Source organism: Balaenoptera musculus, chromosome 12 (genome assembly GCF_009873245.2).
Source record: "Balaenoptera musculus isolate JJ_BM4_2016_0621 chromosome 12, mBalMus1.pri.v3, whole genome shotgun sequence".
Lineage (NCBI taxonomy): Eukaryota > Metazoa > Chordata > Mammalia > Artiodactyla > Balaenopteridae > Balaenoptera > Balaenoptera musculus.
The window spans coordinates 28,566,027-28,581,153 of NC_045796.1; the positions used below are offsets into that span (position 1 = coordinate 28,566,027).

The 15,127-nt window shown below is 34.8% G+C and overlaps 1 protein-coding gene across 9 annotated transcripts in view; it reads left to right on the top strand.

The window, feature by feature from the left end:
* The window catches only part of AHI1 (Abelson helper integration site 1), a 207,068-nt gene that overhangs the window by 6,715 nt on the left and 185,226 nt on the right, over positions 1 to 15,127 (top strand). For all 9 annotated transcript variants that reach the window (XR_005022196.1, XM_036871906.1, XM_036871912.1 and 6 more), the window contains exons 4-5: positions 277 to 401; positions 11,968 to 12,539. Coding sequence is in view for 8 of the 9 variants with exons in the window: in XM_036871906.1 (XP_036727801.1) it covers positions 277 to 401; positions 11,968 to 12,539 (697 nt within the window). In the remaining variant the exon portion in view is untranslated. The remainder of the gene's footprint in view (positions 1 to 276; positions 402 to 11,967; positions 12,540 to 15,127) is intronic.

Genomic DNA, 15,127 nt, shown 5'->3' on the forward strand with positions numbered 1-15,127 from the left:
TTGTTTAAGGCCACGTAATAGTCGTAGGTGCTACTGTGCATCATGAGTAAAGAGTTAACTTAGCAAAGGAAACTTTTAGAGGGAGTAGCCCAAAAAGTAAGACGGATATAGGTGAGTGTGTTATCACCAAAGCCAAAAGAAAAGTTTTTAAGAAAGAAGGACTAATCCTTTTAACTCATGCAGGTATTTACAAGGCTGTGGGTTTTTTATTTTTTAACATGATACATATGATAATAGAGTTGCATAGAAAATGACATGAACCATTATCATTTGTAGTTGAGAGTGAAGCAAAGGTGAAGACCAAAGTTCGCTTTGAGGAATTGCTTAAGGCCCACAATGATCTAATACGTGAAAGAAAAAAACTGAAGAAAAAAATTGGCAAATCTGGAGAAAAAATCTCAGTGAGTAACTGATCATTTGGTAATGGTGACTTGTATATCTGCATAAAATTATGACTTTCATATGAAAACTCCAAGAAACTTTGGAAATTAAAAACAGTAAATCTGTGTTGTGGTCAATAACGTGGTAAAATAAAGCTTGCATTAGAATCAGCCTCACTCTTCACTCTTTGAGTATCGAGTTCTTGAGTGCTGTCCTACAAGAACAACAGACCAACTGGTTAAAGTGATTAGGGATAACAGGGAAATGCAAAACTAGCCATATTACACGTTCTTGAAGAAAACCAAGATTTTTAACCCAGAATTGTGAAGAACTTAGGAAATAATATTTTACTTCGGATATTTAATGGCTTATCTTTATTTAGACTTCTTCATCTGATTCTACCCAGCAGAGCCAGGAGAAATCAGTGGTACCTTAAAGAAATAATTATCCTTTTGTACTTGAGATATACTTTCAAATGATAGAATTTTTGGTAGCACCCTTGAAGGGATTGAAAATACAGAACTCAAAGCAATACTAAACAAATCAGCAATTAACTACAACCTGATTCCCAAGGTATTATAGAGTCTGTAATGGTATCCCAGTTAATGCACTATTCACTCTTCAAACCTATCTCGCTATTTCCATTGCACCTTTTACCTCTTTGACCATAATCTCCACACAAATAAATAACTTCATGCATGTTCTGGTAATTGGTACATGCATGTCCTGGTAATTGATACAAAGAATACATACATTTCTTTGGCAGGAGTTTTATGAGTTATATGCATCCTTCATTTTACTTGTAGCATATTTTACCTTAGTCTGTATTTTGTCATGAGACCTGTTCATTTTAATATTGTCTGGCAGCCATCAGTGTAATAGTTATATTCTCAAGTGAGGCAAAAAAAAAAAAAAGTTATAGCATTCGCTAGAATGCAGCTGCACACATGTGAGGGGTTCATAGTATACCAGTGTACTACTGCATACTAATTAAGAGCTGCTGACAGAATGGATCAGATTAGGTCCCCCATGGTGGATGCTGCTCTAATATAGAATATGCCACTTCTGGTGTACCAGTGTGCAGCATGGTAGGGAAGAGTGGCGTATGGACGATGGAGCATTGCTTACTGGGATATGCCCTCTCCTTGAGTAAGGTGGTGTACATTTGGCAGAAGCAGAAAGAACCCTGCACACAACTGTCTGCAGAATATTTTTATAGACTCAGTCAAAGTAGAAGCTCATACATTCTCTCACTGTCAGAACTGGGCTTTGTGTGCATGAACAAGGTGCAGTTTAGGCCAGGAATGCTAAATTAAATGGATAACTAGAAAATGGGCAGAAGATATATCCATTTATCCAAGGTCCAGTTTAGATGTTGGGGACACACAAGTGGGAGGTGATTAAATGTAATCTACTCAGCCTCTTTTGGCACACACCAGGCCATTCAAGGTCTCTCTTAATTCAGAGATAAGTATTCTTAAAAAAAATATTTAGGAAGAGATTTTTCAGCTCAATGGAAGAGGATTATTCCTGGAAAACAAACTATTTTTGAAATGATTTACTTTAGCAAACAGAGGAGGAATACCTGCTTTTATTTACTAGATAACGGTGCTCTCTATCTTTCAAGCACTCTTCTAAACATTTTATGTATATTCACTCATTTTTAATACAAACAATAAAATTATGAAGTTTTATTTCCATTTATAGATGGGGAAACTAGATCACAGAGAGGTTGAATAACTTACCCAAAGTTAGTGGCATAGTTAGTGGTAGAACCAGGATTCAAACTCTGACAGTCTAACTGCAGAATCCACTGTCTTAACCACAACCCAATAGGACCCCTTTTAATAAGGCATGAAGTAATGGGATCTCTTCAGAACAAGAACAAGGACTCCCATGTGCAGAACAGGCTGACACTGAAAAGGAAGCAGGCTGAAATAAGAAAATTAGGCAAAGAGAAAGCCATAATAAAATTCGTAATAATGGCAGGTTCATGTTACTGTTTTTCAGCTGTCTATCAGGCACTCTGATAAGAGTTTTACAAATATTATTTCTGATTTTTATGTTAATCATGAAAATAGATATTGGAGCTCTTATTTTGCATATGAGAAATTTTATGAACATCTGAACAGAAAACGACTTACCATCTTTGCCAGGGCTGTATAGCCAGAAATAGAATAAGTAGGAGTTATTTTTTATATATATATATATGTATATATATATATATATTTTTTTAACACATAACAAAGATTTTATTTAAATCATTAATTAATAAGGGAATCAGTAAGATGTTATAACCAGTTCAGATGGATTTAATTTACAGAGATTTATCTACCAGACAAAATTCAGTTGCATTGTATTAATAGAAATCATTTACATAGCTATGGACAGGAAACATTTGTATTACTATCAGTTTTCTACATGTTAACCCTTTTTCTTTACTGAGTTGTAAAATAGTCAAAGACAGTGAAGCAGCAATAACCAGAATGGATGAGCTAATTTTCACCCATTAGATTTCAAAGACTTTCTCACACTGGAGTAAAATCAAAACAACCTGCAGTCCTTCTGTTCAGGGATAACCTACATATATGAATTTTGTGCCATATTTTTTAATATCATGTAAGAATTGTAGAATAAGGATTTAAAACCACGGTCTCCACGTTCTCTCTTCATTGCTTCCTTAAAACTATATCTCAGCCCTAAGTAATAGAATTGACACCATGGAAAAATTTAATTAGTAATGTGGCAGAGAAATATGAAGCATTGTTCATGAGAAGAAATGGCTGAAACTAAAATGAAAGCTATAAGAAATAACAAGGACATATAGAAATACGTGACCTACAAGTAAGTGTTCCCAGACAGCACTAGTGGAGCAGAAACAGTAAAAAGAGCACGAGGAGGAAGCCTTCCTGAGGTTAAAAAAACATCTAGGAAGAGATGAATCCATCTTGCATTTCAGGTAAATTTTATGACATGAGAACTATATCTGAAAACTTTAATCAAGAAAAAGATAAATTTTCCGAACATCTAAACAGAAGAAGAAACATCTAGTGCATTTCAGGCTTCTCTCAAAAAACACTAAGGCCAAAGACAATGGAGCAATATCTCTACAATATTTAGGGGAAAATTGTGTTCCAGGGAATCTACTTGCCTAAATTGTCAGTCATTTGTGAGGGCAACAGTGAGCGTGTGAATTAGCAAAGAATTGCTGCTAGTGTTCCTTCCCTGAAAAACACAAGAAAACTATTGAAGATGGAATGTGTAGTACCATTTCCAGAGACATGAATCAAAATGAAAGATTTAAGAATAGAGAATTTATGATCTGAAAATATATATATCTGGTTGAGCCTTGAAACCAGTTAAATATGTAGAAGTTTCTTATGCCAGGTGTTTCAAGAAGCTATGACACAAGAACTAGTATTGATAGAGTCGCTTTAGCTTCTGGGGGAAAAGGTCAATTACAGTCTCATTTTATCTCACATTAAACTACACTTCAGACATCTTAAAAAGGTAAATGTAAAAAGCTAAATTAGTAGACAAATACTTAAATAAGAAAATAGAAATGAGCTGGTTCAGTTTTCCAGTGTAGAAAGATACTCTGATCTTAAAAGGAATGAGAGACATCCCAAGTAATGAGAATATTCTCTGTCTGCACACAGAAGACTCACTAAATATTTGTTGAATGAATAAATCTGATGTAGAAGATACTTTTTTGAGTCAGAAACAAATGCACCTAAAAGCCAATTCGCTGAGGAAAATACGTGATTTTTTTTTAATAGCCACAGATCTAATACTCTTTTATATAGCCAATGATATATAATAATTGTTAACATTTATTGAACACCTATATTCTGGTATTAGAAGGACCTTTTCAGTGTTTTATAGTTATTACCCTATCAATCTTGAGAGCAACCTTATGAGTAAGTTACATTCCTATTGTTAACATGTAAAGAAATGCCACAAATAAATGCCATAAATAGTAAGATACTAAATCTCTAAGTGAGCAAAAGGCATGAAAAATAAAACTAATTACAAGAGAAAATAACATTGACTAATAAAATATAGAAACATTTTAAAAGCTATTCAGATTGGAAACCAGAGATGGTATTTTTGCTTACCAAATAAGTATTCGAAAGTTTATTAGCAGGGTAGAGAGCAAAGCTTTTTAATATAAGGTTCATAGAAAGGTGAAGCAGTACAACAAGTATAGACAACCTTTTCAGGAAGTTTGACTGTAAAAAGGGATATTGTGAAGATGATATTGATTGCATTCAGGTATTTAAACGCTGATAGCGGGAAGATAATGGAGAAATTGATGATACGGGAGAGGAAAGTTTTCTAGAACACAAGAAGACCCACCTCTTTATTTTTTTTTTTATTTTTATTAGGGTATAGTTGATTTACAATGTTGTGTTAGTTTCAGGTGTACAGCAAAGTGAATCTGTTATACATATACATATATCCACTCGTTTTTAGATTCTTTTCCCATATAGGCCATTACTATAGGCCATTATAGTTCCCTGTGCTATACAGTTGGTCCTTATTAGTTATCTGTTTTATATATAGTAGTGTGTATACGTCAGTCCCAATCTTCCAATTTATCCTTCCCCCTTCCCCTTACCCTCTGGTAACCATAAGTTTATTTTCTACATCTGTAATTCTATTTCTGTTTTGTAGATACGTTCATTTGTAGCCTTTTTTTACATTCCACATATAAGCAATATCATGATATTTGTCTTTCTCTGTCTGACTTACTTCACTCACTGTGACAATCTCTAGGTCTATCCACGTTGCTGCAAATGGCATTATTTCATTCGTTTTTATGGCTGAGTAATATTCCATTGTATATATTTATCACATCTTTATCCATTCCTCTGTTGATGGACATTTAGGTTGCTTCCATGTCCTGGCTATTGTAAATAGTGCTGCAGTGAACATTGGGGTGCATTTATCTTTTCAAATTATGGTTTATATATCTGGAGAAAACCATAATTCAACCCACCTCTTTATAATGAGAAGGAAAAGAAAAAGGTCATTTGGGGTGCATGAAAATTTGTAGACTTGGTAGCAGAAAGTTGCTACCAAGCAGCTTCCCTTTTAATAGCTTTTATCTGTGAAAGTGAGTCAAGAAGTGACAGCACTGGACATCAGAGGTGAGTGAAGAAAGTTTGAAATAGCGACAGAAGAGTGCATATGAACAGATTATGCAGCATAGAAGAATTATCCATAGCTTTGAGGTCTCAGTTGAATTTGTAGACTAAATGTTTATAATAGTGCCAAGTTTTGAAGTGGTTCTTCCAGCAGTATTCAACAGCCTGGTTATAGTTATAGAGATGAAAGTCACTTAATTTGAACAGTACCTGGAGTTTTTCCAGACAGGTGTGATGGATGGAAATTACATGATAATGGTGAGTGATGAATGAAGTGATGGATTATGGAATCAAAGCATCAGGAACTAAAGATGAGAGGTATGATGAATAAGGAGAATATACTGGGTTCAGAGCATAATGAATGATTTATTATTTTATACCACTAAGTCTGGAGTGGTTTGATACTCAGCAGTAATAGGTAGAACAAATACAGTAAGTCCCCGACATACGAACCTTCAAGTTGCAAACTTTCAAAGATGCGAACGTGCGTTCATGTCCAGTCACGTTAGTTAATTCACATGTCTGGCATTCATTGTCACGTGTGTGCATCCTCTACAAGTGGTTGTGCTTTTGTGTACTTTACAGTACTGTATAGGGTACAGTAGCACAGTATCTTTATTTCAAGCCCAGGATGTCTGGAAGTAAGCGTAAAAGCAGTGGTATATAGCCGATTGTGTTAGTTGGGTACCTAGGCTAACTTTGTTGGACTTACAGACAAATTGGACTTATGAACGTGCTCTCAGAATGGAACTCGTTCTTATTTAGGGGACTTACTGTAAATATAAATTGCTAAGTAGAGAATAAACACTCAAACTGTAGCTATTATTAATTTTGAAGATGCATCTGAATTTTTGCCTTTTAAAGGGGGAAATTTAAATCATGTTCTGTTCATTATCATTGTCAGTTTTATATCACCTTGATTTCATTCCTTTATTTTCCCCTATCTCATTTTATCCTAATAACTGGTATTTCATAGAGGCGATAACTTCTTTTATGAATGACAGCTTGTGAAAATGTTTGTGTTAAATTAATTTTAAAGGGTGGAAAATATTCTAGATTCTCTAGCTATTAATAATATCCTTTAGATGATTTATGTATTCATTCACCTTTATCAAGCACAACATTCCAAGGGCTCAGAGCTCAGTTCCCAGGAGCCGGCCACGGGCTGGTCCTGAAAACAGGCCTGTTTTGGGATCTGAATGATTTGAGCAACCAGGGCTGCTGAGTTAACCCTTTTCTGCACAACCTTTAACCAGACTGATTAGAACAAAAAGGAAATGAGCACAAATTACCAATATTAGGAATATAAGAGGGGTTCACTGCAGATGTGTTAAAGACCTTAAAAGGATAATAAGGGAGCAGTATGAAATAACTTCATGGCAATAAATTTAGCAGCTTAGATGAAATGCATAAATTACTTGAAGGACACAAACTACCAAAGCTCACTCAAAAAGAGACAGATAACTTGAATATTGTATATCTTTTTAAAAAATGTGTCTGTGGTTAAAGACCTGCCCACAAAGAAAACCAGGTGGCTAGTTTTCTCAGCTGGCTTCACTGATAAATTTTACCAGATTATTTAAGAAATTATATTAATTCTATATAAACTCTTTCAGACTATGCAAAAAGAGTGACTACTTCTCCACTCTTTTTGGGGACAATTATTAAGTACCCTAAAACAAAAACCAGATGAAGACATTACAGGAAACCTACACCAGTATCCCTTTTGAATCTAGAGCAGATATCTTCCACAAAATGTTAGGAAATCAGTCTTACATTATATAAAAAGGATAATACGCCGTGACCAGTGGGGTTTATCTCAGGAATATATCACAACATTTGAAAAAAGTAGTCAGTGTAATTTGCCATATCATAACATTAAATAAAACCATATGATCATCTCAACAAATGCAATAGAAAAATGACAAAATTCGTCACCCATTCTGATAACTCTTAAACAAAAAGAATAGAAGGAAACTTCCTCAATTTGATAAAGGGCATCTACAAAAACCTACAGGTAAGATTGTACTTAAAAGTAAAAAACTGAAAGCTTTTACCTTAAGCTTGAGCACATCACCATGCATATTCATAATTGTGCAGGGTATCCTGACTAATGCAATAATGCAATTTTTTAAAAAGAGCATAAAGATCATAAGTGAAGAAGTAAAAGAATCTCATTTGCAGTTGACAGACTCTCTAAAAAGTGCTGTTAGAACTATTAAATGAGTTTAGCAGAATATAAGGTCCAAGTATAAACCAATTGTATTTCTATACCAGTAATGAATCACTTAATTAAAATTTAAAATATCATTTATAGTAGTAACAAAAATATGTAGCAATCAAGGAAGAATTTATCAGAAAATATGTGAGACCTGTATACTGAAAATCCCCAAACTGCTGAAAGTAAAAACCAAATAAATAAAGAGATATCCATATTCATGGATTGGAAGAATCATTATTGTCAAATAATTATTGACAGATTATTATTATCCATTCTCTGAAAGTTGATCTATTGATTCAATTCAAAATGCCAGCAGACTTTTAAGAATTGAAAATATAATTATAAAATTTATTTGAAAATTTAAACAACAGACCTAGAATAGCCAAAACAATTTTGCAAAGGAAGAACAAAGTCAAAGGAATTTTGTCATCTGATTCAAAACTCATTGTAAAGCTTTAGTAACCAAGACAACCTGGTATTGTCATAAAGGTGGATATGTAAGTCATAGATCAGAAGAGACTCTAGAAATCGACCCAAATGTGTATGGTCAATTGATTGTTGACAGAATTGCCAAGGTACCTCAATGAGGAAGAGGACAATCTTTTCAACAAATGGTGCTGGGACAGTCAGATATACATATACAGTATTACAAACTGACCATATCATGTTCAGAAATTAAATAGAAATGGATCAACGACCTAAAAAACATAAGAGCTAAAACTATATAACTTATAGAAGAAACAGGATAAAACCTTGGTAACCTTGAGTTATAAATAGATTTCTCAGGATACAAAAGCATGAACCATAAAAGAAAAAAGGGATAAACTGGGCTTTGTGAAAATTCAAAACGTTGCCAAGAAAATGAAAAGGTAAATTATAAATTGAGAGAAAAATATTTGCAACACACTGTCTGATAAAGTGTATTTAGGACATTTTAAGAACTGTCAGAGCTCAGTGATGTGAAACAACCTTACAAAAATGGGCAAAAGATTTGAACATTTAACCAAAGAAGAGATACAGATAGCAAATAAGCACATGTAAAGATTCTCAGTGTCATTAGTATTTAGGAAAATGCAATTTAAATAAATAATGAGATACCATTATACACCTGTTACAACACAAAAAGATGAAAATTAACAATGTGGAGTGCTGACAAGGGTGTTAAGTAACTAGAACTCATACATTTGGGAGTGTGAACTGGTACAGCCACTTCAGGAAACAGTTTGGCAGTTGTTTAAGAACTTAAATGTGTACTGACCATATAGTATATCAGTTCCACTAGTGGGTATTCACTCAAGAGAAAGGAAGACATATGATATGCAAAACTAGAAATAACTCAAATGTCCATTAATTGGTATATGGAGAAATAAAATGTAGTATCTCTCCACACAATGGAATACCGCTCAGCAATGAAAGGGAATAAATTACTGTAATCGCAACAACATGTATAAATCCCAAAGCTTTAGGCTGAGTGAAGGAAACCAGACACAAAACGCTATATACTATATGATTCCATTTATATGAAATTCCAGGCAAGACAAAATTACAGTGATAGAAAACAGATCAATGGTTGAGCGGGGCCAGGACATGGAGGGATAGGAGTTGACTTTGTAAAAGAACATGTGGGGTGATGAATGTTTAACATCATGATTGTGGTGGTGTCACAGCTGTATACATTGCCAAAATTCATTTAAGTATACACGTAAAACTGGTGAATATTACTGTGCTTCACATAATTTATTGTTATGTCTCAATAAAGCTGATTTAAAAAACAAACTAAAGCAAAAAACCTAAATGAGGCACGGACGGTAAAGATAAAAGGATGGGCAAAGATATAATAGAACATGAACAAACGTATTTCAGACACTTCAGAATTCAGTGATAATCCATGAAATATGAAATACCATGAAGTAGACCTTTTTAAATTATAGTATGACAAAACTAGAAATCAGTAACAAAAGTTTAAAATTTATAAACTACTCGAAAATGTAAACACTATCTCATGAAGTTGTTAGCAAGACAAAGGAAATCCAAACCACAAAAACAGGAATTTAAAAAGTAATGAAACTATCAATTCAGTGCAATGGAATTATGGGATGCTACCACAGATGCTCTGGGAACTGTATTTTAAATGATGTTATTAGTACAAAGGTTGACAGATCAGTGGAAGAGAGTAAATAAATAAACAGAAACTCATCTGATTAGCTTCCCCAGGGTTTTGTTTTCAAAATCCTTTCTTCTAGACCATAATTCTTTTTTCTATTTCTAATTCTTGGTTATCTTTTTCCAGTTATTGGAGTGTCCTCACAATTTGTATCGATTGCCACTACGTTTCTGGTACCGAGAAAATAGAAAAATTTGCATTTGCCCCATTTTGACATAATGGAAATTCAAGGTTATTAGGTATGACTGTGTTCATAGAAAAACAACAAAAATAAGTTTCTGAAGAGATTAGTAATGACTTTCCTTGTGTGAGACAACCCAGGACTGAACTTTGGGTCTTCTTTTTCTAAGTAATTTCTGAATTTTTTTTACTATTTTTAATATTTTGTTTTCTTACTGTTTTAAGTTAAGCATATATTGCTTCTAGAAACAGAACATGTGAAAATAAACTATTTTTAAGAGAGAAAATATTTTTATTAGATTTGATTAGGAAAGATTTTTTTGAAGCTATGGATTCAGAATTTATCCTTGAAGAATAGATAGAATTTGGAAATATCTTTTAGGTAAGCAGAAGAGTCTTGGAGATGGTAAAATATTGGATATATAATGGGTTACTAGTTCTTCTAGCATTTTCCCATCTTTTCACATATATTAGATATTTTCTAACCACTTTTAAACATGAGGATTTTCGAAAATTGAACTTCAGTCTTCACTGGTAAGCTCATCCATTCCTGGGAGAATTCTTCATTTTGGTATTGGCTTCCATCTTCCAACCCAAGGGCACTTGGGTTTTGCCCTTTCTGTTTTTGAACACATCTCTTAAGCTTTTATTTCTGTCGTTCAAAATTTTAATTCTAACATCTATGGTTTTTTTTTTATCTCATGCTTTTGAATTTCTTCATTATATTAATTCCACTTCTTTTAAATTATTTTATTTATGCTATTTATTTTTCTTCCTTGTTAATTTTTCTGTTTTATTGGATTTGGTGGCTTTTCCTTCATTGTGCTGCTTTCCTTCAGTGTTTGTTAGTTTTTAGTTGTTAGTCATCTTTGTATTTGAGAATTTTTCTCCTGCCTTGTTGGTTGTTTTCAACATAGTCTGCTTCTGCTGTTGGTGAGGGTTGTACCTGCCTAAAACATGAAGCCATATCTCTGTATTCAGCTGCTTTGGTCTCTGGGTGAAAGTCACCATGTAACACGAATGGAGAAGGGAGACAGAGCTGTCCCTCCCAACTCCTCAATTGGTCATCCTCAGGCTTGTCCCTCCTTCTTGTATTACTTGATTCAGAACCAGCCTTTTCCCTGGAGAAGTCTTTTCCTATGTGCTGTGGTTTTCTCTGGTAGTTTACTAGATCTAATCCTGCCTGTTTTTTTAATCCTTGGGGAATTTCTCAAAATGTTTATTTCATTACTAGTAACATTTGGTTTTTATTTCTAGCCTGATTTTCTATTAAAAATGTCTCTCATTTTAAATAATTTTGTTTGGAGAAAGAGGTACAAGTGTGTGCTTAGTCTGTCATTTGATCTAACTTGATAATATTTAATACTTAGCAGCATTTTCAGTGATACATTTGGACTAATTGCAGAGTAATCCTAGAGCTATAAACCTTTGGTTTTTGAATGTAATTATGAAGCAAGATAAATGACCCGTGCGTGTTTTCTGTTGGGAAACATGAAATGGTTTAACCATGGCTCTTTTAGCATTTTCACAAGTATCTATTAGATTAGAGTAGGGATCATTCTGCCAAAGAGGAAACTAGCATTTGAGATTTGAGCAGTTAATTCACTTCTGAAAAGTCATTAAGAACTTTTTCCTTTGTTAACTAGTTAATTCATTTGATCTGAAGTTACTCTCAGGATTGCTAATCTAACGCTGGGAGAATAAGAAAACGCTCATCAGATGCCGTAGAATGGTGTCATGTCACAGTGCTCAAGTAAAAAGTGAAATAGTCCTCCCAGTATTACACATTGTGGAACACTTGTCATTATTTTATCTTCACATAACTAAACTGTGCTTAGCTGAAACTTTGTTATTGTGTCGTCTTCTCCAAGCTTGATGCTGTTAGAAGCAATCTTCAGAAAATCAGGGAAACTAGAAGTGACGATATAAGTGCTGCTAACACTAAGAACCCAGGGAAGAACATGCGAGTCACTAAAAACAAACCAAGAGATTCGCAGCCAGCAACTGAAGATCCAGATAATGATGTTAATGTGGAGGACGACAAGCAAGAAAAGGCAAATAAAAAGGTTATAAAAACAGCACTCCAGGTGACAGCACAAGAAGTGGAGCCGGAAACTCCTGAGAAGAAGGCGGATGCAACACCCCAGAAAGCGTGGACCAAGCCACTGCCAGGTGTCACTTGTGAGAAAAGTGAGAAGGCCAAGGAAGGAGAAAATAGCTTAGATGAGGAAGAACTGATGAAAGTATACCAGCTCCAAGTAGCTGAAGAAATGGCAAAGGAGATTAAGAAGAAGATCCGAAAGAAACTCAAGGAGCAGTTGGCTTACTTTCCCTCAGAGACTTCCTTTCCTTCAGATACTTCATTGTATGATGACAAACTGAACGGTGAAAAAAGAAAAAAGAAAAAAAAGAAAGTCCCAATCCTGTCTAAATCTGAAACAAGGTATGTTACATTGATAAATATAAAATGTCCTCTTAAAAACACACTATTATTTTCAGCTTTTGAGTGATACCTGTAGTTTTGTTACTGAGTCTAAGATCATACTGCTCGCCGCACGACAGGCCAATAATCGAGAGATGAGTTGCTGGGGCAAGGAATGACGGCTTTATTTGGAAAGCTGGCAAAGATGAAGATGGTGGGCTCATGCCCCCCCCAAAGAACCATCTTGCCTGAATGAGAATTCAGGCTCCTTTTATACTAAAAAGGGAGGGCGTAAAGTCAAACACTTCCTGGTTTCCATCCGCTTCCAGAGGGGATGTGTTAATTTCTTCCTGCCTGCAGTCATTCACAGGTGGGCCTGGTCAGGATGTTTCCTGTGAGCTAAACAAAGGTGTTTTAGCTTAATGCTCATTACCTGGGAAGCAGGGCTCCCAGAGATGGGCCATTATGTATAATTTAAGCTTATAGGCAACATCCCTTTAGTGATTAACTTGTAATAGAATACAAAAGGTTCTTCCCTATTACATTTTCACAAAGAAAATGGTTAGTCCTCCTTTTGGACACATAGCCAGTACAATACTAACAGCTAAACTTTATGTGGCCCCTTCCTGTGTGCTTAATGCTTTACAAGGAATACATGGTTTTTCCCTTATAACAACCTTATAAGGAATAGTAATATTATCCTGTTTTGCAGGTGAGGAAACTGAAGGGTTAAAGTCACAGAGCCAGTAAGAAGCTGAGCCAGAACCTTGGCAGTTTTGCCTTAAGAGACTTTACCCTAACTGTTCACATCTGCTTATTAAATAATTGAAACCTAAGTAGCCCCTTTATTGAGCTACAAATACCTGTTTGAATATATGAAAATAACATTTTCCCCTTATTTTACAAATAACATTTACTCATTGTAGAACACACAGACACAGAGAGGAAAACAAAAGTAATCCAACCATACAAAGATAATCACTATTAGCAATTTTGTATTCCTTTAGTCTTTTTTTATATACAATGCTTATACATACATGCTTACATATACAGTGTGAGCATCTGTGAGTATATTCATATTTATATGTCTCTCCTTGGGGAAAACAAGACAAAAAAAATCTTTTAACTACTGTGATTAAATTTGTTTTTCATAATCTACATCTGGATAAACAACTTGAGGTGGGAACAGTCTGTATTTGACTATTCTCTGGCATTCAGGGTCAGTTTCCCTTAATGTCCTCATCTAAAAATAGTTCCCCTCTTATCAAAAGCTAGACAACTAGTTGTAGCAAAGAGAGGGCAAATAGAGTTGCTAACAGGGACACGTTAGTATATGAATTAGCTATCCGTTGCTGCATTAAAAAGTTACCCCAGAATTTAACAGCTCAAAACAACAAACATATATTGTCTCACGGTTTCTGTGGCTCAGGAATCTGCGCATGGCTTAGCTGGGTGCCTCTGACTCAGGTTCTCTCACAGGCGGCAGTCAGGATGTCAGCTGGGGCTGCAGTCATCTTAAGGCTTGGCTGGGGGAAGACCTGCCAAATGATGCAGCTATTGGAAGACTTGGATGATCCACTGCTAACCTCACTCATATGGCCATTAGCAGGTCTCAGGTCCTGACTGGCTTTTGACCAGAGACATCAGGTCCTTGCCACATGGACCTTTTCATGTGGGCTACTCACAACAGGGCCACTTGCTTCCCCCAAGCAAGGGCTCTGAGAGGGAAAAAGCAAGACCAAAGTTACAGTCTTTTCGGAACCTAATCTTAGAAGTAGCACCAATTACTTTTCCTATATTCTGTCTATTAGAAGTAAGTCGCTAGGTCCAGCCCACAATCAAGGAAGGGGATTACACAAAGATATGAATATCAAGAGGCAGGGATCATTGGGGACCATCTTAAAGGCTGCTTACTACAGTATACCATAAATCCTGTTTCTTCTCATAACTACCATATCTGTTATGAAGTGTAAGTCATACTCAGTAAGATCAGTTCATGAGTTTTAAATAAAACCATGCTTTACATGACAACAGCATACAAAGGGTAATTGTTCTCTTTAAATAATAGTATTTGGTGATGTGATAAAATAACATGACTTTCTGGAATGACTAGTTTGAAACATTTCTTTACTCTTTTTATTTCTCAACCTCTTTTGTTGAAATGTGACTAAATATATTGGAAGTCAATTTTTGATTATTAAATGCAGATTTCTTTTTTACTTGATAAATCACAAACTTTAATAGGCTGGTTTCTCTTTACAACTCAGTATGCTTCTAGGCTGCCACCCCTTGCCATTTAGTAGTTCATGTGATGCATATTTTAATTTTAATAATAGCCTTCTGAAAATGTAGTGACACACCAGACATTGGAAATACAAGAAATTAATTTTTACATAGAAATCAAAAGTTGACTATCTGAAGCCTCTTGAAAACAGAACAAACAAAATTAGAACACGTTTTTGCTTTTAAATAAAGTAATTTAGAAATTTGTTCATTATTTATTTACTTGGCAGTAGAGTGGGGATGATTTGACAATCCTATGTAAAAACAGATCCATCGGTCATAAAATACAATTTCACTTTTCCCTGGAGTTTAGAGATGAGTTTAAT